At 37.5% G+C, this 27,940-nt stretch overlaps 5 protein-coding genes across 7 annotated transcripts; 2 read left to right on the top strand and 3 right to left on the bottom strand.

The window, feature by feature from the left end:
- On the bottom strand, positions 1 to 4,407 carry LOC121735844. The gene is made up of 3 exons (XM_042126801.1): positions 4,247 to 4,407; positions 3,242 to 3,377; positions 1 to 164 (listed from the first exon to the last, which is right to left on the bottom strand). Exons 1-3 carry the CDS (start codon positions 4,319 to 4,321, stop codon positions 49 to 51), a joined length of 327 nt encoding a protein of 108 aa, XP_041982735.1. The 5' UTR covers positions 4,322 to 4,407; the 3' UTR covers positions 1 to 48.
- Positions 4,408 to 7,022: 2,615 nt separating this feature from the next.
- LOC121735843 lies at positions 7,023 to 8,490 on the bottom strand. The gene is made up of 5 exons (XM_042126800.1): positions 8,434 to 8,490; positions 8,315 to 8,372; positions 7,552 to 7,687; positions 7,141 to 7,251; positions 7,023 to 7,042 (listed from the first exon to the last, which is right to left on the bottom strand). The coding sequence occupies exons 1-5, from the start codon at positions 8,451 to 8,453 to the stop codon at positions 7,035 to 7,037; spliced, it is 333 nt and encodes a 110-aa protein (XP_041982734.1). The 5' UTR covers positions 8,454 to 8,490; the 3' UTR covers positions 7,023 to 7,034.
- Positions 8,491 to 9,426: 936 nt separating this feature from the next.
- Positions 9,427 to 12,674, top strand: LOC121735934. The gene is made up of 5 exons (XM_042126934.1): positions 9,427 to 9,463; positions 9,927 to 10,059; positions 10,365 to 10,909; positions 11,582 to 11,771; positions 12,585 to 12,674. Exons 2-5 carry the CDS (start codon positions 9,927 to 9,929, stop codon positions 12,650 to 12,652), a joined length of 936 nt encoding a protein of 311 aa, XP_041982868.1. The 5' UTR covers positions 9,427 to 9,463; the 3' UTR covers positions 12,653 to 12,674.
- A 3,730-nt stretch (positions 12,675 to 16,404) lies between these two features.
- On the bottom strand, positions 16,405 to 21,569 carry LOC121735937. Of its 2 annotated transcripts, none has more exons than XM_042126936.1 (6): positions 21,371 to 21,569; positions 20,006 to 20,135; positions 18,669 to 18,820; positions 18,072 to 18,166; positions 17,197 to 17,335; positions 16,405 to 16,519 (listed from the first exon to the last, which is right to left on the bottom strand). In XM_042126936.1, the coding sequence occupies exons 3-6, from the start codon at positions 18,688 to 18,690 to the stop codon at positions 16,437 to 16,439; spliced, it is 339 nt and encodes a 112-aa protein (XP_041982870.1). In that variant the 5' UTR covers positions 18,691 to 18,820; positions 20,006 to 20,135; positions 21,371 to 21,569; the 3' UTR covers positions 16,405 to 16,436. The 2 variants fall into 2 exon arrangements, with proteins under 2 accessions (XP_041982870.1, XP_041982871.1); XM_042126937.1 differs by having other exon boundaries at positions 18,081 to 18,166; positions 21,371 to 21,568.
- Positions 21,570 to 21,586: 17 nt separating this feature from the next.
- LOC121735939 lies at positions 21,587 to 27,570 on the top strand. 2 transcript variants are annotated; one of them, XM_042126939.1, is made up of 4 exons: positions 21,587 to 21,675; positions 22,010 to 22,053; positions 22,530 to 22,689; positions 23,319 to 23,490. In XM_042126939.1, exons 1-4 carry the CDS (start codon positions 21,648 to 21,650, stop codon positions 23,387 to 23,389), a joined length of 303 nt encoding a protein of 100 aa, XP_041982873.1. In that variant the 5' UTR covers positions 21,587 to 21,647; the 3' UTR covers positions 23,390 to 23,490. The 2 variants fall into 2 exon arrangements, with proteins under 2 accessions (XP_041982873.1, XP_041982875.1); XM_042126941.1 differs by lacking the exons at positions 21,587 to 21,675; positions 22,530 to 22,689; positions 23,319 to 23,490 and adding exons at positions 26,644 to 26,815; positions 27,447 to 27,570 and having other exon boundaries at positions 21,940 to 22,053.
- The last annotated feature ends 370 nt before the right edge of the window (positions 27,571 to 27,940 follow it).

Genomic DNA, 27,940 nt, shown 5'->3' with positions numbered 1-27,940 from the left:
TCTATTCATTAACTTTATGATATAAATTCAATATACTCTTAATTAGTATCATGTATAAGGAGGTAAGTTTTTAGTGTCACATCCGATGCCGAAAGCTGCCTTCTTGAAACTTCTACCGCGTTTGCAGGTCACCCAGCATTCGTGTGCTGGCTTTTGGACAAAATCTGGAAAAAAGTTACAAGATTGGGTAAAAATTAGTTAATTGTTTTTTTTCTAGAAGCTGTTTGTGTGAAGACCATTAATCTGGGCTCCTTACACAGCTATATCAACTCTGATGCTGGAAAAAATTAAAGGGACTGTCTCAGATTTTTATACAAGGGAGTATATGGATACTACCCTTATATCTATATCCAATAGGTACCTCTTGGCTACCTCGGGCTAACAATCCCTACTCCTTAAAGGTCCGACGAGGTGTAGAAAAGGATATTAATGCAAAATTAGAATGTACGGTTACCATGCTGTCAAACGGCGTTACGAAGATAGGTGCAGTATACAAGCTGTAAACTATTATCACTTAGTTTTGTTACAACCTGTATAGCCGAAAATAAATGAGCAAAGGGTGGCGACGCGGCACCCTCGCTACGCCCACATGTCTGACTGTTGTCTGGTAGAATTAGTCACTACAGTCATTGCCTTCAATACACAGTTTAAAGGACAAAGGAGTGAAATAAAAAGCCGTCTAGACAATGTGATTCAGTTTGTAAACGCTAAAGGTGGCCTTCCGATCCCACACACGACCGCGACCGCGAAAATATTTTTCGTTCTAAGATTTAAGCTGTACGATGATGCTCGAGAACTTTCATTATAAAACTATCTTACTGTTAACTTCTTGTTGTGTCCCCCTCTTTCCCTCCCTTAAACACTCGTCCAGGGCTACTCTGAAAGTATTCCTACCGACTCCCAAATCCATACCGACAACCTCTCACTGTGGCCAAGACACCTTTAGTCTAACCACATTCACCTGGGTGATCGACAGCGAGAAAATCATTTCCATCCTTTTATTCCTTTCAACTATCCGCCTGCTACCTTAGGTTTCCTGGACTTATCTTTATATATAAAACTCAAAGGTGACTGACTGACATGGTGATCTATCAACGCACAGCCCAAACCACTGGACGGATCAGGCTGAAATTTTGCATGCAGGTAGATGTTATGACGTAGGCTTCCGCTAAGAAAGGATTTTGATAAATTTCAACCCCAAGGGGTTAAAATAGGGGATGAAAGTTTGTTTATAATAATACTTCTTAACGCGAGCGAAGCCGCGGGCAAAAGCTCGTTAAATGTAAGTATTTATATATTAGAAACCTATGGTTAGGGCTAGGGCTGTAGGGCACTAGGGTGGTAGGCGTTAGGGATCCTAGTGCCAGGGTACAGCTCCCCCCCCATAGTAACGTAAAACCTAATCTTGGGTTTTACAAAGGTGAAATAGGTATAATTATATTACTGCAATATGACTCTAGAGGCAGCACCACCACAGTAAACAATAATTTTTGTTCGACGTTTGACAACGTTTCTGTCAATATCCTTTATTTAACGTGTGCAAAATGACAGATTTTGGTCGGATTATTTACTCTTTTTTTTTTTTTTTTTTTTAATGAAATAAGGGGGCAAACGAGCAAACGGGTCACCTGATGGAAAGCAACTTCCGTCGCCCATGGACACTCGCAGCATCAGAAGAGCTGCAGGTGCGTTGCCGGCCTTTTAAGAGGGAATAGAGTAATAGGGGAGGGTAGGGATAGGAAGGGAATAGGGAAGGGTAGGGAAAGGAATAGGGTAAGGGATTGGGCCTCCGGTAAACTCACTCACTCGGCGAAACACAGCGCAAGCGCTGTTTCACGCCGGTTTTCTTTGAGAACGTGGTATTTCTCCGGTCGAGCCGGCCCATTCGTGCTGAAGCATGGCTCTCCCACGTATGATGTGCTATATATATATATATATATATATATATATATATATATATATAGCACATCATACATACTGATAGCACTATGTGCTAGCAGCGCCCTCTGCTCCGATCTTTGCGTAATATTCTCTATTTAAAGTCATATTTAGACGACTCTGTGGCTCAGTTGGTGGGCTGTTGGTAGCTCAAAACGGGGGTCGCGGGTTCGAATCTCGCCGACGGAACAAAAAGTTTTTCACTTTAGGTCTTGGATGGGTATTAAAATATGTGTATCATAATAATTCATAATATAATAAAAATCTTAAATATATGTATAGTATAAAAGTATTAAATATATTTCCGTTGTCTGGTACCTGTAACACAAGTCCTTCAGGTACTTAGCACGGGGCCAGACTGACATTATTATTATTATTATATTCAAAATGCTGCGTCTTTCAGTATGAGCTGAACTTAAAGTATTGGCGCCCGCGTAGGAGTAACGACCAGTGTAACTTGATCTTTGAATGGGGGTGTTTCATTGAAAAGACCTCCGTCCCTCCATAAAATAAGGGTCAAGTTTATTTGGAAACGCTTAGTCATACAACTATCAGATATCAATCGAGTCATTAGGGTGAAACTAATGCTGAACTGAAGACTTCTATTCATTAGTTATCTGAACTAAGTAAAGTTAAAAGGGCTTAAACTTTTAAACACGATGAAAAAGATAGTCATTAAAAAGTAAGATAAAAATTTATCTGTATTTAAAATATATAAAAAAAATTCCAATAAAAAGGTTGGTGACATCTGAAAAAATTCATTCAATATTTGATCCAGTTTGATGTAGCCCCATTTAAACTACATATTATGTATCCTCATAAAATGGTAAAAACACGTTATGATTGGTCAAAACTCTACATTTGGCGTTTGACGTTTAAGAACACAAAACACTATTCATTTTGCAGTTTAATAGGATTTGGACTGGAGCGAAACTGTATTAATGTTGGATTAAAATAGCAGAGTACTTAAAAATAACTCCAAAATCACAGTAGAATGTCTACTTTTGCGGCACCTGCAAGGATTCTTTTACCGCTACAAGGCTCCACTTGGTGAAGGGGTATAAAAAGTTTCTTGGATTTTTTTGTGCTGCTATTTAATTTCAGCACCTTTGAGTCCTTTATTCTAAGTCATGAAGCCAGTAAATATCTTCATCAAAACGGACTTATTAGCAAATTGGATAAAAAAAACCGAACGGTACAAGTTTAGCACTTTATTTCAGGTGTCATCAACCTTTCTTAATTCAATCTATTTGGCTTTATAACTCGGCAACATTTTCAACTCACTTTTTTCATTTATTTTTACCTTTTTTAGAATCGCAATTGAACTCGTGCATATCACAGGAGTCTATGAAAGTCCTCATCTCTCCGCAGGCGTCGATTCCGCAGATCGGCACCTGGTCGTGTCGGCAGATGTCCGCTATCTTACATTCTTCTTCTAACTGGAAGTAGAATGAGGTATAGAAGATAATAAGGGCTATAACTCACTGGGACGCCATCACGAGTCACGATGTAGCCAGTGACGTTACCATGTCACCTCTACGTCGCCGGAAAGCGGTGTTTTTAGACTTAACTTTAAGAAAAACAGCGCTTTGCGGCGACGTAGAGATGCCAGACGTTGATTGGACTCTAACAAGGGACCATCCATAAAACGTCACACTATTTTCATGATTTTTAAAACCACCCTCCCTTGGTGACGTCACAAACTTGCAATTTTACATCTAAAAATGAAAACTACCTCAATATATTTAAAATTTCGCTATTTAATTTTAATATATTAAATTTCAAATGTGGTGTCACAAATCTTAGAACTCATTCCCACTCAAAGTCACACCGTGTCACACTTCGTCGGCCCCCTCCCCCCCCCTTAGATGCGACATACTTTATAGATTAACCCCAAGGTTAAAGTAGACAATATTATAATATTACTTGAGAGCAGGGCCTTTAGTGTTGTTGCATTTGATGAAATAAAAGATATTGGATTTAATATTCGCTTGTAGGGAAAAGCTATATAGCTTCACGCGAGAGTTTTTACTTTTGAGTTTTGACACAAATCGATTGGAAACATGTTCGATTACTAACTTATCGCTCAAACCATGAAATCCTGGACTAAATACTACGTTAACAAAATGCGAAAACTTTTCATTCAGAATTGAAATTATAATACAAGGCGAAGCTTGTGTTAAAACATGTTTAATAGAATTGATGATTGAATGAAATATTTCAAAAAGGAATTATTGTCATAGCAGTATTGAAGATACCATTAATAATAACTAATAAGTAATACATTATTGCTTTTATTTAAGCTTACCTTAGCGCTGTCTACATGGGCGTTTACAATCCTAAACGTGTAAAAACAAAATACACATAAACGAAATTGTAACATTCTCTTTATTCCTCATCGCTTTGTGAAACGTTCTAACATGAAATAACAATAAAACCGACGATATAATGTGCTACTTCTTTTTGAAATAAAAGTAATAAAGATTTTTTATTGAAAAGGGTTTTCAGTACACAATATTTTTTTTTCAAACGGGTCACCTGATAGAAAGCAACTTCCGTCGCCCATAGACACTCGCAGCATCAGAATATCTGCAGGTACGTTGCCAGCCTTTTAAGAATAAGGGAGGGTAGGGAAGGGAATACGGGAGGGTAGCAGTGGCGAAGGGTGAATATTTTCGGAAGGGAAGCCGGAGTAAAAAATCTGCTTACCAAAACGCTCAGCACTGATGTTCAACAATGTTCGAGTTTCAAGTTTGATAATGATGCCTTTGTAAAATGCCTTCTGAGTTAAGAGGATTCCACACCGCCCTTTTTTCCATACAAACGTTGTCCCCTGTTTCCTCCCTGGATAATGCTAGTAGAGTTATAATTTTTTTCCTGAATATCTACGGCCACTAATACAATGTCCCTATGTTTTCTTTTTTTTCATAATTTAATTATTAAATAAGATATGAACGTTCAAAAACCCAAAAAAATGGCCAGATTTTCCGCTGTGTTCAAACGTCCAGAAAACAGATTTGGCTAGATTATACAAAAAAAGCAAAACATAGGAACACAGCTCAAGCCTTTTTTTAATCTTTGATGAAAAAGTACTTAAATCGGTTAAGTTTTGGGGAAGGAATCAGGGGACAACGAATCGTTGATTTTCTGGATTTTCTGCAGTTGTCTCTATCGCGTTCTGCGGTATAGGTTTGAGGTAAGGGAGACAGCTATAGATATTACACGTACTTTTTTTCATTTCTCTAGCCCCTGTTGTATCCTCTTAAGTTGTATGCGTGACGACTGACGGCACATACGGTCATTCAAAACTAAGTTTGGAAAACGAAGTTTCCTTCGACAGCAAATAATCTGTCAGACAACAGTCTCAGCTGTACGAGTCACAATTAACAAATCACAATACAAATTAATTTAAATTCGCGACACTGCACTCTTCTTAACGCTAAAACAAATAACATTCGACATTTAAACACAAAACAAACAAGTTGTTTACAAACACTCATCCGCCATTTGACTCATAACAATTTTACTCCATGAAGTTTATCTTTCTCGCTCCCACTTGTGCGTTGCTAATTAACCTTTCTCCGTATTAACTCGCCGAGTATCGGCTTATTTCCAACTATATTGGCGTGTGGTAAAACGAGACCGAACATGACGATCAGTTCACAGGAATGAAAAGGACAGATGCTTACTATGAAATATCGTTGTATGAAGAAATAACCCGCTAATTTATCGGCTTCTATCGGAGATGGCCTGCACGTTGCATTGCCTATATAAATTTGTAGGCGATTAATTATTAATTCAAACTATTTCAAGTGAGAGAAAAATTTATTGCATATAAAATTTTGTAGGCGTTTAGTGAATTCAAAGTTTTTTAAGTATGTAAAATATTTATTAGATAAAAATGTATTTGGCCCATAGATTCGATTTTCCAAAAGGGAAGCCGACGGGAATCGGGTTATATGGACTCTTCGCCACTGGAGGGTAGGGAAGGAAATAGGAGAGGGTAGTTAAGGAAAAGGGTAGGGGATTGGGCCTCCGGTAAACTCACTCACTTGGTTTCACGCCGGTTTTCTGTGAGACCGTGGTATTTCTCCGGTCGTGCCGGCCCATTCGTGCCGAAGCATAGCTCTCCCACGTGAAAATCCGTCCATACATATATATTAAATGCGAAAGTGTGTCTGTCTGTTGACTGTTACCTCTTCACGCCCAAACCGCTAAACCGATGTTGCTGAATTTCGGTATGAAGATACTTTGGGTCCTGGGAAGGGACATAGGATACTTTTTATTCCGGAAAAATATCCGGCTCCCGTGCGATAAACGAAATTTTGCGCAACGGCGTTGAGGGCGTCATCTAGTCATTTATAAATAATATGAGTATATTATGTATTTTACTAGACTTTTTGCGCGGCTCCACCCGCGTAAATTAGGAATTAGGACAGCCATACATTTTTCCTCAAAAATAGCCTATGTCCTTTCCCGAGGTCCTATGTCCTTTCTATTCTATATCAGTGCCAAATTACATAAAATCGATCCGGTAGTTCGTGAGATTAGCGTATTAAAACAAACAACATTTTCAGCTTTACATTCTTAGAGTAGATAAAAGTAATAATAGGTTTTCTCATTTTCATTGAAAGGGTTTCTTTATGGGTATATTATAGGATTATGAAGTTATTATTATTTTATGAGCTCTTTACTATTAGCTTCGTCATAAAATTAACTAGACGCTTCACCTGAGAGGCTATTTTATGCATTATAATATGTCGGAAATGTATATATTATATACTTCAATATTCTTATTAGTCTAGGCAGCATTGTTTATTTATCTGTAATAGGATTGGGAGTGGCTGCTAGCACCTTCACCTATTCCATATTATATTGTTTTATTCATATAAAATATAGGAGTTTTAAGGCGAGAATAAGTTTAAAGAAGATAAAGTGCAAAAGAAAGAGTTACTGAACGCACTTAGTTGTTCTGATTTAATCAGCTTATCTGATAAAATCGTTATTATGATTCAGCTTAAATTTTGCTGCTGTGACGGTTTAAAAACATAATTTTCGCCATGGGTAACTAATATTACAACAACATGTTATACAATTTAATTATGTGTATAAATAAAATTTAATTACATATTAAAATTTTCTTTGATAATGAAATACAATATCTTATTACATCAACAATGTATTTAAACTTTTAAGTATTATGTGTATTGGGTCGTATATTGAGGTTGCAGTCGGCCCTGAACTCTGGTTTCTTATAGGATCGTCCCCTCTTGCAGGTCACCCAGCATTCGTGGATCGGCCGGTGCTTGAAATCTGTAAAGGAATTGTCTTAGTTCTTGTCTTACAGCCAATTTAACCAAATTTAGGTTAGTGAATGTTGATCTTAATATTTTTAGCTGAAATCCTCTACCAATGGTCAAACGAAAATTGTTCGCGCAAATACTAGGTATAAGATATTAAAGTTGATATTTACTTAGTTTCAAAAAGTTTATAAAGCTCTTCACTTTTACTCCAGTATTTAATTTTTACGTTTTTGAAATCTTTTTATATGGCTCCCGTAGTTTAGAGTTCACAAATCACCATCAACCTTTAAATAGTTTAGAAGTAACCGACCTTTCTTGGAGTCACAGTTGAACTCGTGCATGTCGCACGTGTCTATAAAGGTCCTCATCTCGCCGCAGGAGTCGATACCGCACATCGGCACCTTGTCGTGTACACACAGGTCCGCGATCTTACATTCTTCTTCATTCTGATTATACATTCATCTTTAGAGTACGGTTACACGATCAGTCTGGCATCAGTTCAGTCCATCAGTCTGAGACTGAGGCCAGAATGATGACCGGAAAGTACATAATTAAAAATACAGTCCATCAATCACACGGTTACACGATCATTTTCCCGCCTTAGGGATCAGATTGATGGACTGAACTGATGCCAGACTGACCGCGTAATCTATGGGACTCCTTACTAGTCAATATTGCGAAAGTGTGTCCGTCTGTCTGTAAACTCTTCACGTCTAAACGGATGAACCCATTTAGATTATATTAGCGCTTCGACTCTTAGTTAAGGTCTAATATAAGATCCGTCAAAAAGTGTAGCGCTAAATGAACTAACTCTGTTCAAGTGTATGTTAAGTTTTGTCTGTGATAATAAACGTTTACTATATTTTTTGTACTTACTAATAAAACATTGAAGTGAAAAAAAAAGAAAAAATTTGGGCTGAAGATAGTTTGATAGACGACAAGGGACATAGAAGGGTTCACGTACGATAAAAGATATTAGGTAAGAGAGAGGAAAAGGTCTCTCCCACAGGTCTCTCTATATAATATGAGGTTCTTAACTTATTTACTCTAAACTTTGATTAACCAAGGTATACCTTAATAGTCTCACTGTGTGCCTCGATTTTGGTTAGAAAATGACCTAAAAATAAAATACTACATTTATTACTGACGTATTAAATGAATATTATTATAAAAATACAAATTTTATACTTACCCAATGAACACGCGTAGCATTTTGTTCAAATAAAGTTATAAAAATGCTGTAAATTTTTATATTTCAATTTTTGGATTTTATATTTCAGTTGTTTGGAATAATTTATATTCGATCGAGATTTTTATTGCTCTAATATTTTTATTATCGTTAAAATGTAGCCGTAGCGAAACAACCAAAGTTAAACGATCAAAAAATAATAATACAGCCGACCTAACCTCCTCCTTTTTGGAAGCACATAATTGAATACCTAATCCAAACGGCGTATCTAGACACAAAGCTTTATAGTAAATTCGTTTATCGCGCGGGAACCGTACATTTTTTTGGGATAAAAAGTATACTATGTTCTTTCCCGGGACTCAAAGTATCCCCATACCATTGAAGTGAAGAGGTAACAGACAGACGGTGAGACAGACAGATTGACAGACAGACAGACACACTTTCAGGCCTTAATATTAGTATGGATGTCAAAATTTATATGAAATTCTCTACCTCCTATTGATTAAAGTCTAACGTTTGATTGATTAAAATCATACGTCAAAAGAGACGATTTAAAAATAGCAAATGAAATAGAAAATCATTTAGAAGGTAATTAATTTGCGATTTGCCGGAGCAGCGTATCGGCAGTAATTTAATCACAACACTTATAACTATAAATCAACTAGCAATATTCAAGGATAGATTAACTTGATACTTGCTTGAAAGAACAAAAAGTTAATAAAAACGTTAACGGTCCATTCAGACCGCAACGCAACGCGTAGATGCATTTCTAAATTTGTGCAGACTGTAGAATGTGGATTTGATAGACTTCAATTGCGTGAAACGCCCTGCAAATGTGTCAATTAAAATTAGAAATGCATCTACGCGTCGCGTTGCGGTCTGATTTGACCCTAATAGTGAGCTGCACCACAGGATGTAGTTATAGCTACTGTTAAGTTTAATTTTAGCAGTAACTTTATCGGTGACCACAGAACTTTGGAAACGTTTGTTACACCATGGTTTTTACGCTAATAAATTATTGACTAAATCAGAGGTTTGACTGTCGGTTGGTTCGTTTAGACATTTTGTAATCGTTATAGTAATTTGGTGCAACGCACTCTAAAACTTTTCAAAACGTGAATTTAACTAGTTGACCCGCGTAGCTTTGCCTGCGTGAACGTAGCTGGAAAATATTGGAAACATACCCTTTATCGATTTAAACATTTTGAAAATCGTTTCACAGACGGTGGAGAATTCGTTGAACAATTAACAAACGTTCATCCCCTATTTTTTCCTTCTTAAGGGTAACACTTTTTTAATCGTTGATGTTGTATCAAAAGTATAAAACTGAGTTTTAATTATCTATCTTTAAAAATTACAATACTTCTATATACATTTTCATACCCTCTTCAAACCCTTGCAACCCCTTTTTCCATTTCAAAAGTAGTCTATGTACTTTCGGTGATCTCTATCTATTAAAGAGAACCGCATCCAAAATCTGTTGTATAACTTTTAAGATGGAAAAAAGCGACTATGTGGTGATATTAGCAAGTATCAAGACTTGTCACTTCCTCTCTCGGTACAGTATAAGTGTGGATGTACTCCTCTCTGACCTATTTGTCGATCGCTGCACCATGCTCCTAGTGCGGGGTAAGTGTAAAAATAGAATTCTATTTCCCACTTGCAAGGAAAATGATTTCTCCTTTCAAGGAAAATTAAATGCGAGCGTTATTTTAAAAGTTTTCTTGTGGAAGATAAAATGAATGGATAGAGAGAGAACTTTGCCAATAAAAAATAAGTAGATAATAAGAAAGAAAAGAGAGATTATTAATAATTTATTTCTTAAACATTTAATAAAGAAATAATTTACAACCTCTTGAGTGTTCTATTCTCTATTCATTGTTTAAAGTTATATTATGATATTTATATATTTTTAATTAATGTTTTCATTCCAGCCATATGTTTTGCGTGCTTAGTCTATTTCTCCCAGGAGCTGCGTCTGTCTAAAAGGGCAATAGAAGATGGTCTTTCCAGTCCTCATAAGATCGATGAACTCGAACCTAAAAAGGCTGCTGAGTCCACTTCAGTTCCATTAAAAAAAGAAGACCACGTTCATTCTGAATCTAAAAATGAGCACGATCCTTCCAAGGACGATGTTCATTCTGATGTCCACGCTGAATTTAAAAATGGTGAACAAAATCCTTCAACATCCAAAAACGTGGCTGAACATGCTGTATCTGAAAACCCTAATGAGCATGCTACTCATAAATCGAAAAGAGATCAAATGCATACTGCTGAGCCTGATGCTCAATCAGTTAAATCTTCTGAAGAACCACCTCATAAGTCCAAAGTAGATGAAAAAAATGCCCAATCTGAAATAACTTCTAAAAATGATGCTACATCCGAAAATCCCTCTGAACGTCTTGATATACCCAACAGTGAAGCAGATCATGTTGTGTCTGAAAACACTGAGCATATTGCAAATAAATCTAAAAGAGAGGTAGGTAATATTATTATAATACTACGAATAATAAAAACTAAGGAATCGTAACTCCCATACTATTACCGTTTTAAATTTAATTCCTTTTGATCTGTCATGTAACGTCAGCCTAGTACCGCTCAAGGTCACCTAAATATTGCCAATGTATGGAAATGTGTACCTAAGGTACACTTCATGACAAGTATTGTGGAGCATGTTTTTTGACGGAGTTACTTTTCCTTAGTTTTTATTATTCGTAGTTATATTATGTACATTTAATATCTAAGGCCAGGTTCACACGGCACAATCCTGTACGTTTCCTGCACATTTTTTGCAGTATACATCTTAACGAATAAATAGTGGTGCATACAATGTCATATAGAACCATTAAAAGCTGTAATTTCAAATGGATTTCTGTTAATGTTGATACTGTATCTGATAAGCGTGTTGTAAATCGTTACTATTATTTTAAATGCAAAAGTGCCTGTCTGTCTGTTACCTCTTGATGCTTAAACGGTTGAACTGATGTTAAAATTATTTACATTAATAAAAGATATTATCGATTCCAAATTTGGTATAGTGTAAAACCATGAGATATGGGAAAGAGTTTTCGTAGCTATGTACGGTTTTCTCGCAATAGAATCAACATTTTTTTAAATTTATTTATTCGATAATATACTATTTTCATCTAAGCCCGAAGAACCTAAACCTTTGGACTCGCCAGTGAATGGTAGAAGAAGCAACCGGCTAAGCAAGTGGTGCCAGAATTTGCAGAATTGCCAGCCAAACAGAATTGAAATCTGCGGCTACGATGATAAAGCTGGCTTTGCCAAATTCACAGATTTCTGCCATATGATGGAAGTCAATTGTTACTGGGGTCATGGTATGTAATCTTTCTTCTGTGCTCGTTTCTACTCTACTGATCAAAACATTTTATCTGAAAAAGTCGAGTTATTGTACGTATAATAACGTATGAGTTGTGTAATTAATCTACTATTCTCTCCTAATATAACGCCTTCTAGATAATCTTTTTTTATCTAGAAAGCGGTTTTTAGATAACTTTTTTAAGAGGTCTATGTAGAGTGTAAATTTTCATCCATCAACGTAATTTATTACAGGTAGATGGCGGACTTAGGTTATTTAGGTGGGATTTTACCAAACACATATAAAACTTCGTTTTATAAAACTTAGTTCCCGTTGAACGCGTTCATGCTGCGACCTAAATCTCGTTTTGTTTCGAATGGATTTCACAAACTTATTTTGATCGCCATTATTAAATCTAAGTTTACATGAAGTCACGCGATTATTTTACATGTTTTCAACATATTAAAGTCTTTTCACGTTAATTTAACTACAAAATAGCAAGAAACAATACATAAAATAACCAAACGCATGTGTCAAAACTGTCATCTTGACATTTCTTTTGTCTATGTTTTTCGTTCCGCCATGACAGGGCTTGAACGGGTTTTATGACGTTAAACTTCGGACTTCGGGCGTTCAGAAGATAAAACTCGGATTTGCTGTAAACGCGTTCAGTTTATGTTGGTGAAATTCAATTCGATATTATAATCGCGTTTATACGTTTAGAACCGGTTCAGCGTGCATTGAACGGACTAACAAATTAAATAACCCGACGGAATGACGCAGGTCCGCCATCTGCTTTTGATTTTTAGATTTTCTTACGATTTTTTTTCAGATTTCACCCTCCACACATGCCAAGCTATGCAGATAAAGCAAATGGGAAGACCTCGTAACGTACTCTAAATAAACAAATATTTTTCATAAATCGTATATTTTTTGTATAAAAACATTGACCGGAAACAAGATAACGAATAGGTAAGCAATAATGGCTAGATCACGCTTCGAATATCTTTGGTGTTGTGTTATATTCCTTTTTTCTTAAGATTCTTATAAAATCTTTTTTATCCTAATCCTGGACCAAGCTCCTTTTGGCTGGGACACACGTCCTTTTCTTCTTTGACGTGTCTGAAAACTAAAAATAATATCGTCAGTTTGAGAGTAAACTAATTTACTGTTCAGAGCTTCAAAAATGGAAGCAAAAAACACTGAATAATTATTACGCTTCCAACTTGAATGTCACTTATTTACTTTACAAATTACAATGAAACAATATAACACGTGGGAGAGCCATGCTTCGGCACGAATGGGCTGGCTCCACCGGAGAAATACCACGTTCTCACAGAAAACCGGCGTGAAACAGCGCTTGCGCTGTGTCTCGCCGAGGAGTTTACCGGAGGCCCAATCCCCTACCCTATTACCTTCTCTACCCTCCCCTATTCCCTTCCCTTCCCATCCCTACCCTCCCCTATTACCCTATTCCCTCTTAAAAGGCCGGCAACGCACCTGCAGCTCTTCTGATGCTGCGAGTGTCCATGGGCGACGGAAGTTGCTTACCATCAGGTGACCCGTTTGCTCGTTTGCCCCCTTATTTCATAAAAAAAAAAACACTTGGACCTTGGTCGATATATTTTCTTATCATTTATGTTCAGAACAAATCCGATTTTTTTAAGTCGGAAGGTCACCGCGTAACTTAAAATTTGCAACTGACCAAGTGCCTAGCTTTCATAGCTACAATTTATATTTTTTATGAGCGTATATGCCGATTTATTTTTGCTGCCCTATATACGAATTCTGCCGCCCCAATAGGACGCTACCGCCCCTAGGCCGCGGCCTATACGGCCTATCTAATATATAAAAATAAGTCGGGTTTTCCATCCTGACGCTATAACTCCAGAACGATTTCCACGGTTTTGCATTCGTTCGAAAGGTCTCGGGCTCCGTGAGGTTTATAAAAAAATATCTGAAAACATTTCAAGAGAAAAGCAGGAAAACATGGAAAATCATTTTATGGCAAAACAACGTTTGCCGGGACAGATAGCATTGTATAAATTAGCTATAAGTACTACGGAATCCTATATTGCGCGACGGCCCGACTCTCACTTGGCCGGTTTTTGCGAATATTTAAATTGAGAATGTCAGTAGTTTTACTTTTCCGGTATTTTTTTTGTCAAAATCCTTGTATCTAGCTTTCCTATATTTTGTTGCCTTATCTATTTGTAATTCTTTTTTCATAATTTAATTTCAAGCCTATATAAAAGGTATCACAAGTAGCCAGCTTGTGAATAAATAAGGAAATTGCTTCCTAATGAGATTTACAAAGTTTGATAAAATCTTCGCCGCTTCTTTTGTTGAAAAATCAAATTACATCAAAAGGTTTTTGTTTCGTTTTACATATTTTTTAAATAAAAATATAATATTGCTAATCACTCACGATTTTAATCTTGTAGACTAGTTACTTTGTTTACTAAAGTCGATATTAATTTACGTCGCTACACGATTCTTATAATAGAGTTCAGCGTGAAAGTAGCAGCTTTGAAAGAGAAATTTTTGATTCAATATGTAATAATTTTAAAATAAAAAAGTAACTCTTTTAGCTTTTTCAAGTTTATGTTTTTATCTTTTAGTGCTGCTACTTTCACAGTGAGCCCTATATAAGGAACATATACAGTGCCGAATTTATATTATTTACTAGACGTTCCGCGCGGCTTCGCCCGCGTACGGCGTAAATTAGATATTTCACAGACAAATTATAATCCACAAAAATAGCATATTATGATCCTTCACGTGGTCTACTTCTTATCTGTGCTAAATAACATAAAAATTGCTCCAGTAGTTCGTAAGATAAGCCCTTTCAAGTAATTTCTCCCTTTTTTCAACATTTTCCTCTATTCGTTCGCTCCTATTAGTCTTAGCGTGATAAAATATAGCCTATAGCCTTTCTCGATAAATAAAAGATCTAACACTGAAAGATTTAAAATTTTTAAGAATCAAACGAATGAATCGGAATGCCGCGTCCGGTCGTCCGCGTCGAACCTACACAAACGGAAAATGACGTTGTTAAGGTAGGATGCAACATTCTCGTTTGATTGTTTGATTCTCAAAACAGTTTCGTTGTAGGCCTTCACGATCGTGGTGCTAATTAGCTGCTTACCCATATTATGCTCACAGGAGTACTCGTACAGGTCACACAAGTCCAGGAAAGTCCTCATCTCGTTGACTGACTTCCCGCAGATGAGGACTTTGTCGTGGAAACACACGTACGCGTGCTCGCAGAGACGTTTGAGTTCCGTCTGAAAAGTAACGTTATTGGTAGGTGTAGGTCTCTTAGACTGTGTCATCTAATATATAAATAAGTCGGGTTTTCCTTCCTGACGCTATAACTCCAAAACGCACGAACCGATTTCCACGGTTTTGCATTCGTTGAAAAGGTCTCGGTCTCCGTAAGGTCTATAGAAAAAAAGAAAAAAAAACCTTCAAGAGAAAAGCAGGAAATCAGGGAAAATAATTTTACTGCGAAACAACTTTTGCCGGGACAGCTAGTTATCCATAAATAGTACCTCCATCCTTTTTAAAATCTACCATACTTACAAGGTACGCCTTATCGCCTACCAAGTGTGCATTAATACGGGTTAGTAACAAAAATATTATAACTTTAAGGGCCATTGTACATGCTTACTGTTCTCTAATACCGCCAACTGCGTTATAAATACCCCATTGTCGAAGATTCTAGAAACATTTGCGGTAGATTCTAGTAATAGATGTGTCAACATGGTATTGTTAAGCTTCGAGGAAAAGTGGTTACTGTGCTCTATTTTCAGAAGTACAGTCGAGAAACGCGTACAAATAAAACTACAAGGAGGAGCGAGATTTGTTTAGAGTTTTGGAAAAGAATGGAATAAATAGTAGAAAATATCTATAAAACCCTAGAAAAACCTTTAAGAAAAGGTTAGAAACCAAGTCTAGAGCGCTTCTTAACAATTTACGTTTTCTCGGCGTGTGAACATTATAATTATCATATCATTATATAATTATAGCTGCCGTATGTAAAACTCTTATAATAATTATTGTTAACAAACGTAATTATTATAGTGATCAACTATCCCGTCTAACTTAACAAAGTCTTGAGAAATAAATAACTCATATCATAACAAAGATCTCTAAAAAAGTATATTATGATAGTACTAGTAACTAGATGATGCCCCGTGCCCGCAACTCCGTTGCGCCAAAAGTATCCTATGTCCTTTCTCGGGACTCAAAGTATCCCCATACTAAATTTCAACAAAATCGGTTTAGCGTTTTAGCCGGTGAAGAGGTAACAGACTGACAGACAGACAGACAGAGACAGGGACACACTTTTGCATGTATAATAATGTCTACGTGCTACGGAACCGAGATTAAGCTAATTGATTCGAATATTCTTCTAAGGAAGTCGAGAAAAGTTAGTATAATATCCTTCTCTGTTATTTTCTGACAAATATAAGTAATCTATCTTGATAAGAGTACAACTTTAGTAATTAAAACTTATAGTTACACATAATATAATACACACTACACAGTAACAAACCTGTGTTAAAAATAAAGTTACAGAGTGGAAATAATTCACGACAATTATAAATTCATTCGTTTATTTTATTTAAAATTACAATATTTTTCAAAAAGAATATATTATGTTTATAAATGTTATAATTTAATCGTCATAGTAAGTGTTAGTGGGGCGACGAGAGACGGTGAGAATTGATTTGTCTTGGGGGCAAGTTGTCTGCTTGTAATCTGTAACAAATAATTAAAAACGTTATAGAACATTATTACGAGTATGTATCATGCGTAGCTGTTGCAATAACATATTGTAGCAAGTGCTACGCGTAACTGCCCAGCGTATTGTAAGTTACAATTGCACAAATTATAATGATACGCACGTATCGCAAGTTATAATAATCACGTAACACGTAGCTCGAGTTACACGAACTTCGTAGCACGTAGCGTGAGTAACAACCTTGTTACACGTAGCGCAAGTTACAATAATCTCTTAGCATGTAGCTCGAGTAACATGAACTTCATAGCACGTAGCGTGAGTTACACAAACCTTGTTACACGTAGCACACGTTACAAGAACCTCGAAGCATGTAGCTCGATACATAAACTTCGTAGCACGTAGCGCCAATTACACCAACCTCGTAGAGCGTAGTACGAAATACGCGAACTCTGTAGCACGTAGCACGAGCTTCATAGCAAGTAGCTTGATTTAAACAAACCTTGTAGCACGTAACACGGTCTATGTAACGAACCTGAGTTCGTAGCACGCAGTTGACGTTACACGAACCTCGTAGCTTTTAGTTTGACTTACACCAATCTTGTAGCACGTAGCGTTACAAGCTTACATCACGTGACATAAGTTACTGTAACTCGCTTCTCTCTCTCCCACACAATACCTGTCCCTCTCTACTCACTTCTACGGCGGATGCAGTTGAAGTCGAACATGTCACAGAGGTCTCGGAAGCCCATTACGTCGCCGGCGTGGCTGACCCCGCACACTGGGACGCGATCGTGGTTGCAGGTCTTCGCCATGCCGCACCATTTTGTGCCCATCTGAAATCCGCACTAATGTTAGAAATGCGAAAGTAAAAAATATGTTTGTCTGTATGTTACCGTTTCACGCTTGAACGATAAACCGATAACCTTGATGAAATTTTGCATGGTGACACTTTGAGAGATGGGAAAGTACTAACAAGGAAGTTGATTCATATTCATATTCATATACTTTATTTTCAAGAAATTGATTCATAGGCAGATAGGGCTTGTCTAACTTTTAAAATGACGCGTCCCTCCCTCGTATTCACAATACAATTTTTTTCATTTTATCAACTAGTGAAGTGGTGGGACGCGTCATTTCAAATTAGACAAGCTTTACCTATATTACAGGCTTCCTACGTAAATTGGTCGCGTTACGTACAGGGCTTTAAATGAACGTGGACGGGGCGCTGCTGGTAAAGAAGAACTGTCAAAAACATGTCAAAAATGGCGTTTTTGTATGATGGCAGCGTTAGTTTTTTCGCCACGTTCATTTAAAGCATTGTCAAGCTTTAACATTGGTTTGTCATCATCCGATCAATTGACGTAGGTCCGTCAACTGTCTATGAATAAATTTCTGTGATGGTACAAAATGGTACGATACGTGGAAAAATGCTCGATTCCACGTTACTACAGACTTCACTTATTAGAGAAAGACAGAACCTCATACATCTATAACTATTAACTATAAAAAGTTGGATCTTTTAATTAGTAAGCTACTAAAGTAAATCAAATAAGTAACAAATTATATTACTTTTTTTACCTTCCGGCCCATACTTATTTCCTCGTTGTCTCGTTCTTTAGGAGGTCCGTGGGCCCAGGTCAACATACAACATAGTAGGACGATAACTGAAAACATAAAACACCAATTTCACCGACCATTGTTAAGGGTCAGATTAAGCTTAAACGAATTTAGGTGCGCCTAGACTACGCATAAAAAGAAAAGTTGAAATATCGTAAAGCCTCTTGGAATTTCAATATAGTATCGTATTTTTTATGATATCCATAATAATATTATAAATGCGAAACTGTAGACTCTTTTATTCAGTCTGTTACTTCTTTACGCCCAAACTACTGAACCGATTTTGTTGAAATTTGGTATGGAGATAATTTGAGTCCTAGCAAAGGACATATGATACTTTTCATCCCGGGAAAAGGTAGGGTTCCCGCGCGATAAACGTATTTATGCACAATGGAGTTGCTGGCGTTAACTAGTGTAAGAATAATTTGCAAGTTATTTCTTTTGGAGCTTGCAGTACATAGATACAATAGTTTTAGAATAGTTTTATAATATGATATAATATTATTACATTTCATACTTAAAACTATTAATACAAAACTGTTTAAGTACCTGATACAGCTTTGAAGGACATATTTGGCGTGCTACCCTCGCAGAAGTGATCTATTCTAGTTAGCTATTGTTGAACTTCTATTGTTGGTATTGTTTGGAATTCTATAACAGCGGTAGATGTTCGCACAATGCCATATTTACACGTTTGAAATCTGTAACACGACGGTGTTATGGTTTATTATACTTATATATGTTAGGTTCATAACTAAACTTTGTATAAACTTCTTTATTCTTGATACTATTGAGAGAAAAGTGCGTTTTTTATGTTATTACTTATTTCCTACTACAGACATACAGTAGACAACAGCCTGCCTAGCATACGTAAACGAAATATCTCACTCTCGAGATAATTAAAAACTACTCGTCTCATAATGTCAAAATCTCGACATTATCTCGACAAAACTCTATAAAAATGTGTTATTTCGATGATAGATCTACGCAAGAAAAAATGTTTGTCATGCTAGGGTCAATAGAGATGAAGAGATAAACCATCAAACATTGAGAAAACATGTAGAGTGAGATATCCCGTTTGCGTATGCTAGGCAGGCTGGAAAGGACATAGGCTACTTTTTGCGGGCGAATGTACGGTTCCCGGGAATGCTTTATTGACGCAACTTACGGAACTGCTAGTAAAACATGCTTATTTTCTTACGTCTTTGCCAATAGGCAAAATTGTGACAAAAAGCTTTAAATTATGGTTTTTGATATTTTATTTGACACCAGATGGCGCTACGTAGCCTTAGGCCTATCGGGTCAAATACAGCTCGACAAGGCTTTAAATGAACTTGGCGAAAAACGAAACTAACGCTGCCATCATAAAACACGTCATTTTGACAGTTCTCCTTTACCAACAGCGCTCCCACCCACGTTCATAAAAAGCCTTGTCGCACTGTAGGCATATTATCGTGACACATGACAGCTATATCGTGACATATGACAGCAGTTTGACACGATAGACCCGTGGTCCCCAACCTTTTTTTCATGCGGGCCACAAACATGTTTTGGTCTTGGTGTCGCGACTCGCGGGCCGCAACAAAAATTTTTAGGTTTAAAAAATAACGTTCTTCAAAATTAACGATTTAAAAGTGAAGAAAAATTCACGACTTTTACGATGACTTTACATTATTTTGCCGGTGAGCGTGAATTTTAAAATGGTTTAACATCACGCGGGCCACAAATAAACTCCCGGCCGCGGGTTGCGGATAGCTGCGATCATAGACCCTAAGGCTACATAGCGGCATATTCTAGAATACTTATCAAATACCCTCATTGTCACACGAAGATTTATAAAGTTGTCTACTATAACTCAAGGTTGTAATAGAAGTTCAGAAACTCACCCCTAGCGTATTCGCAGTTGTACTCTTTGAGGTCACAAGGGTTGAGGAACCGTCGGATCTCGTTGTTACTAGCCCTGCCACAAGTAGGGGTGTTCTTGGTGTGAACACACAGGAACGCTTCGATGCAGGGCTGAAATTATGTAGGTTAGGTAGTTGTTTAGAAAAAAGGAATATAAAAGCTATTGCTAAATTATAATAATAATATGATAAAATTGAACCCCTTGGCTGTGAGTATAATATGGGTAATCTCTGGCCAATTATTAGCGCCACGATCCTGGATCGCGCTATACAGGGTGTAACAAAATTAAGTAATAAAATTTTACTGTGTGTGAGGGCTTAAACTAGGTCCTCTATTTAGAGTTAAGAGGATTCCACACCGCCATTTTTTCCATACAAACGTTGTCCCCTGTTTCCTCCCTGGATAATGCTAATAGAGTTATAATTTTTTTCCTGAATATCTACGGCCACTAATACAATGTCCCTATATTTTCTTTTTTTTCATAATTTAATTATTAAATAAGATATGAACGTTCAAAAACCCAAAAAAATGGCCAGATTTTCCACTGTGTTCAAACGTCCAGAAAACAGATTTGGATAGATTATACAAAAAAAGCAAAACATAGGAACACAGCTCAAGCCTTTTTTTAATCTTTAATGAAAAAAGTACTTAAATCGGTTAAGTTTTGGAGAAGGAATCAGGGGACAACGAATCGTTGATTTTCTGGATTTCCTGCAGTTGTCTCTATCGCGTTCTGCGGTATAGGCTTGAGGTAAGGGAGACAGCTATAGATATTACACGTACTTTTTTTTCATTTCTCTAGCCGCTGTGGTATCCTCTTAACTGTAATAGTAGCAGCGGTGCAAGATCGAGTAACTTTTTAGGGTTCCGTACCCAAAGGGTAAAAACGTGAGCCCATTTCTAAGACTTCGATGTCTGTCCGTCTGTCTGTCTCCAGGCTGTAACTCAAGAACCGCTATATCTAGACTTCTGTTTCACAGATTGTGTATATCTGTTGCCGTTATAATAACAGATCTATGTTGTATAAGTCCCGTACAACAAACGTGTTTTTTTTTGCTATTTTTGCTTGATATAAATAATGGCAACATACAGGGCTCTTGAAATGTTTACAAAATACTCAGTTGTATTTGTACTTTAATAATTAAAATTTAAATAAATTATATAATAAAGGGTCCCATACAAAATCATAATTTTTAGCCTATTTTTGTTCTGTAGTGGTACGGAATCCTTCGTGCGCGATTCTAACTCGCACTAAGCCGATTTTTTTTCGTTCGTGACGCTAGGGCGCTTTCTCATACAAATCATAAAAAAATGCTGTTTCTATTTTAAATCAGATAAAAACTTACCGCGTGTGTATTGTGTTTAGGATAACATATCGCTGTAGAAAGAAGACATGTCATGAAAAGAAAAAATTTCGTCTTCATTCCACGCTTTAGTATTAAAATAGGTTGTTTATATTTTGTTGAAGTTCCGAGTAAAAAAACCAGCTTAGTAGAGATTGAACATAAAGGTTAAAATGAAATAGTTAAAGTAATAAAAACTGCCAAGTGAAAATTGAAAAACATAAGAATGTTTTCTAGTGGGTAAAACGATAGAGAAAAACAATTTCCACAAAATTTTACGATGCAATTGCTAACAATATTTGTAATAGGTGAAAAGCCTCAAGTTGAAATATAATTAAGTTAAGACAAATAATAATTGCAACGAAGTTCCTTATCGCGCGTTCGGTGTAAAAAAGGCTAGACAGAACGATATATTTTGACCTTGACACTTTATTATTAGTGCCTGCATGGTAGGGGCAAAGGGCGTTGATAGTATTCCTGTGCGTCAACTAGATGGCGTTAATAATTTTTTGAGTGTATAATATTATGTATACAGGTTGTTTGAACATAAGAAATAAATTCGTTCCATTCGGGTGTTCTCTCAAGTTTTTTTTTGTTTTATCTAGCAATGAAAAGTTTTATGAGCATAAACTATTTTTGTAGGTACTATTACTTTTATCAAATTGGATAAGGCACTTGATATGAGCGTAAGTTGCGTTTTTTCTTTTTTATAAGCTATGCTGTCCCACTGCTGGGCGAAGTCCTCCACCAAAGTCTTTCATGTAAGACTATTAAAAAAAAGTAAGAAGAAACACTATTGATATCTGAAACTGTTTGAAGATGGATTGTTCATTCGGTTGAGTTTGTTAGCGTATATAATAATATACGCTATAGCTAAATAGATTTTGAGCAAACTTGGATATTTATTAAGCACTAGATGTTGCGCCAAAATTTGTCTTTCCCGGGACTAAAAGTATCTCCATGTCTAGCTCAATCGGTTCAGCGGTTTGAGCGTGAAGAGGTAACAGACAGATAACCTTTCGCATTTATAATATTAGTATGGAAGTATGGTTATGGATTGGCTATGGATACAAATACGTATACTTTAATTCTGTGTAAATACAGTCACCAAGAGATACATTTACGCGGATAGAGCCGTGGGTAAAAGCCAGTAATTCTACAGGTACCAGACAGACCAGCTGTCATCAGCCAATACTGGTGCTGGCGAGCTCAGCACTGCCTCCAGGGTGACATCGTCTGTACCCGCGACCGCCGACAAGACAGGAGACAGTGGTTCCACTGTGCATGCGACATGTATAGACACAACTGTCAATTGAAACATGGTAATTTTATGTACCATCGAGGAAATTGATTCTGCAGATGACTCGATTTAATATGTGCGATGGCCAAACCACTCGTTTGCGCGGATGCATGTAAATCCAGCCTTAGGTCGGGTTATGTCAATTCAATGTTATTCGTGATCTATCGGCAGGGTTTGACATAACGCGAGTAAATTACGTAGGTCCGCCATCTGTCTATGAATCAACCTCTCTGATAGTACCATAGAGTATACATTAGCAAGCTAATGTATACTCTATGGATAGTACAGTATATAGTACTTCTGGAAGGTCAGGTAGACCTTCAGAACTGGATACCTCCTAAAGTAACCGCGATCGAAACTCCATAGTTGCTGGTCGTTCTTACCTCTGTAAAGGCCATAAACAGATAAACTTTTAGCTTTACGAAACAGAAGTTCTGACCATCGCAGGCTCTTGGTCCAATACTGCTTGTTCCTATAAACTTTCGTTTATAGTGCGTCATTAAGCTAAAGCTTGCTTAATTCATTAAAATTAAACAATTTCTTAAATTTAAGAACATTATTTTTGCAAATTTTTAAACTACACTGTTGAATGATTGTAGAGGCATTGTAGAGTTTTAAAATTCGATATTTTATATTAATTTTTGTTTTCAGATTTTACTGCAACTGATCCTAAAATATGTAGCCATATACCTAAACCACCGTTACTAAGAAGTAAGAAGTAACAGGTTTTTGACGCCAAATCAATTCTCAAGTAATGACTGATAAGATAAGACGTTTTAATTGCATTTTATTTTAATAAAAGTCTCTATAAGTTGCCGTTTTATTCTGTGTTTAGAGTTCAACCTTTGTTAACTTTTGTTCGCCTGGTAGTTTTTTGGGCCAGTAGTTTTTTAAATTTTAGGTCGATACTAAATCAGTGGTACTATATTAAAAACACAAAGTAGAAAGCGCATTTTTAAATCGTTGTTTATAATGAAAACTAAGGTTTAATCATTTTCGACCGATAAAAACTTTACGAGTGTTAGTTTTTATGAATGCCACGTTTTAAATCAACGACGTATGTTATTATTTTAAGGTAGTAAACTAACTACGGAGTACAATTATTATGTTTCTTAAAGTATATTCTTTAGCTCTTTTAATGATTTTTTGCGTAAGAGCTATAGCGGAAATCGACGTAAGTATAATATCATTATAATATAGTAAGTAAGAACTAAATATCCCTATAACAAAACGTAAAGGAGATGCTTCTGGTATCACGTTCACCTTAATCGTTGGATCATAGTCCTTAAGGCATGACAAATCTACCATGGTTGCGGTCTGGTTTTTTTTTTTTTTAATGAAATAAGGGGGCAAACGAGCAAACGGGTCACCTGATGGAAAGCAACTTCCGTCGCCCATGGACACTCGTAGCATCAGAAGAGCTGCAGGTGCGTTGCCGGCCTAAGGGGTAATAGGGGAGGGTAGGGAAGGGAATAGGGGAGGGTACAGAAGGAAATAGGGGAGGGTAGGGAAAGGAAAAGGGTAGGGGATTGGGCCTCCGGTAAACTCACTTACTCGGCGAAACACAGCGGAAGCGCTGTTTCACGCCGGTTTTCTGTGAGTGTGGTTTCCGGCTTTCATGTATCTCACCAGATTCTGGATGTGCCAGTATTCTGGCGGGATGTCTGAGGACTTGATGAGGTCGGCCCAGTTGTTCTCCTCGGAGGAAGTTGAGGAGGGGGAGGAAGCGAAAGTATCAGAACCCTCTGTCACCATCACGTTCCCTATAATAAAATGCTTAAAAAACTTACTATTATTATAAATGCGAATATGATATCTATTCTCTGTTACCTCTTCACGCTTAAACGGCTGAGCCGATTTAGATAAAATTTGTTTGTGTTGTCAAAAGATGTAATGTAAAAACGAATTTCGGTGCATCGGATTTGCGGAAGTCTTCTAGTATAATCATAATTGTAAACTTGAGTGAAGTCGGTAACTAACATTTTACAACATAACAGCAATTACTTATTTTATAAAGGGGTGACAGACGTACGAACTTAAATCAATCAATCAATCAATCAAATCATTTACTTCGGGCATCAGAGGCCCATATAACAAATACCTTAAATCTAACATACATATCAATTATAATATAATAAATACCTCAATACTAACATACAAATTTATATTATATATTCGTAAAAACTAACACTGTCAAGTTTTGCCGGCGACGTGACTCGCTTGGTTCCGGAGTCTCCCCCGGAACCTCCGATAGACTACATCCATCGGCCAGAACTCCGGCGCCTCGAAAGTCGACAGAAGATGCGTCGGTACTCTCACCACAAAGGAGCTAAAGTTAATCTTGTGGCGAGACTGCAAACGCTCGACCCTCAGGCGCAGTGTCGTCTTCTTCTGGATGTAGTCCACGACGTCCTGGACCTCCATGGACCAGTGCAGGCGGGATATGTACAGGGGCGTCGCGGGGACCTCGCTCCGCAGACGCAGCTCAGGTACATATGGTGCGGTGCCGCGATGGTTGCGGGCGGCGGGCTTCTTCTTCCTCCTCTCCACCAGTATGAAGCCCTCCTCATCGCACCTCCTGCTCTCGTCCTTGCCAGGCCGAGAAGACTCCATCTTGCGGCTCTTCGTAGCCTTGCGGCTCTCCTCAGTCTCGCGACTCTCCTCAGTCTCGCGACTCTTCGGAGCCTTGCGGCTCTCATTATCCCCATTAGTTTTCACCCGCGGGGGAGGTGGGGGGCGACCAGCAACAGTTGCAAAGTTTTGCTGAGTCGCCTGTGGACTCGGCATCGGCGCAACCGGGATTGGAACACGGGCGGGGGCAGCACCAGCGGTGTTCGTTGACCCGTCCGATGATAATGCTTACGGGCTAAACGTGCTCGCTTGCGCACCTCGACGTATAGTGACGTAAGCGGCATCAGGTGACCTACATATTGAATTACCATTTTTTAATTGCGATAATTCAATACGTAAGTCACTGATCGTAGACTCTGATGCCTGCAATCTACATCGAACTCCGGCCAGCTCCTCCTTCAGAAACTTGATGTCCTTCAGCTGGCGACGTCGACGTGATCCAGCGTGACGGGCGGCAGCTTGTGCAGCTCTTTTGCCACAAAAGCCGGCACCTTGTCAGGATCCGTCTGCTTCAGCAAGGAGATGATGTCCTGCACGCTCCTTTCCGTTCCTTAAAGTACGTTACTCAGCTCGCGTCGGTGATACACGAGAGTCGCTCACACTGGATTACCATTTACCATGCCCCCAGGCTCGCGGCTCGCGGCGCGCAGCTCGCGGCTCGCGGCTCGCGGCGCGCGGCTCGCGGCTCTTTGCTGACACACAGGCGATTAAGATCGTCGAGCCATAAGTCCGCGTACTTACTCGCATGTCTGTCACCCCCTTTAGAGTTCCGTACCCAAAGGGTAAAAACCGGACCCTATTACTGAGACTTCGATGTCTGTACGTCCGTCTGTCTCCAGGCTGTAACTCAAGAACCGCTATAGCTAGACTTCTGTCACAGATTGTGCATTTCTGTTGCCACTACATCAAATACTAAAAACAAAATAAAATAAATGTTTACCCATCCCATACAACAAACCAACTTTTTGGCTTTTTTTCCTCGTAATCAATAATGGTAACAGGTAGGCACTTGAAATACCTACTCACAATATTCTTAATTATATTTCTATTTTATTACTTAATAATAAAATGAAAATAAAATACGGAGTCCCTTCGTGCGTGAGTCCGACTCGCACTTGGACTTTTTTATGTACTTATAATTTGAACCAACCTCGTAACTTACCTACTTCATCATCATGCTAATATATTATATGAATATAGGTATATATAGCTATATTTACTTAGAATCCACATTGTTTTGATTTAAAATCTTTTTCCCGGCCTAAAGCCTCCATTTATGCAAAACACATTTTTTAAAGTCAGTACTTCATCCACTCTTATATTATAATCTTCAATTAACTTTCAGCCCTTTGAAAAGCCGGAAACGTGGGATAAGTTTGCAGCATTCCATTGCTACAAGTATAAGACGTGTACTCACGATGGTGAAAAACGCTGCGGTTTCGACGACAGAGCTGCGTTTCTGGCGGAGTTCGAAGACCTTTGTGTTTTCCATAGAGTTAACTGTCAGAAACGAGGGGGTCAGTTTAATATTCTAATAGTGTATATTATGTCTGTCTGTCTGCATCTCAGTTCACACTAAGTGGCTAAACACACCATGCCGAAGTTCCGCGGCGGAAGTTCGGCATGATTCCGCCTGCATGTATTTTAAATTACCGATGACACATCATGCCGAAATTCCGTCGCGTTATATTGTATGCGTTTGACATTGCTAACGTAATCATGCCTCATTTCCGCCGCGGAACTTCGGCATAATAGCTGAAACGATTTTCATGAGTTTACTCTGTTTCACGATAAATGGTTGTAAATTGTATGGTTTTTATGCAATAAAATAAAGCGCAATAAGACAATAAAAGTTGCGTAAAAATTATACATGATGTAACAAAATTCAGTGACAAATGACAATACCTACTTAAGGATGTGCATGTGTCTCTTATAAAGAATTTACTGTGAAAGTAGCAGCGCTGAGAAAGCAAATTTTTGTGATTTCTATTGGCGCCAGCCCGCAGGCAGGCATGCAAAAGTAAAAAAAAGTTTCTCTTTCAGCGCTATTACTTTCACAGCAAACTCTGTATAGAGATACACAGCCTAAAGTATTATAATTTTGTTTTGTAGAGTTCATGCTGTTATAATTTGTTTTTTTTTTTTCAGTTTTCCAATTAGTTGAAACTAGCATTTGTGTGAATCAGAAGATATTTGAAGCTTCAACTGTGTATTATGATAAAAAATAAACTGCAGCAAAAATATGTAAGTACTAACAGCCAAACTAATTTGCGTATACTTACATAGTTTTTTCAAGGTTTTTTTAGTTTAGAGTTTAGACAGATGAATCTTTAAAATTGTACGGATAATTTTGTTACATAGTATGGGACATAACAATAAATATTTTCAGATGCTTAGAATTAATTTAAAACAAAAAATTGAAAAAAAAAAAACCCGTATTATTAAGCGCCACCTAGCGAAACTTACATGAACTACTTAAAGCGGCCGGCTATGAAATTGTAACTTAAAGGCAGCTAGAGGCGAGACAACTCGACTTGATGCCTTTTAAAAGTTTTGTTTTAAAAGATTTATCCAGAGATGTCGCTACCTACCTGATTTTCGAAGTGAAGATGTGAGAACTGAGAAGCATTATGAACCGGCTT

The sequence above is a fragment of the Aricia agestis genome, chromosome 18 (assembly GCF_905147365.1).
Source record: "Aricia agestis chromosome 18, ilAriAges1.1, whole genome shotgun sequence".
NCBI classification, from domain to species: domain Eukaryota; kingdom Metazoa; phylum Arthropoda; class Insecta; order Lepidoptera; family Lycaenidae; genus Aricia; species Aricia agestis.
Note: the sequence above shows the minus strand (reverse complement) of the source record. Positions and strands in the feature narration are given on the sequence as shown.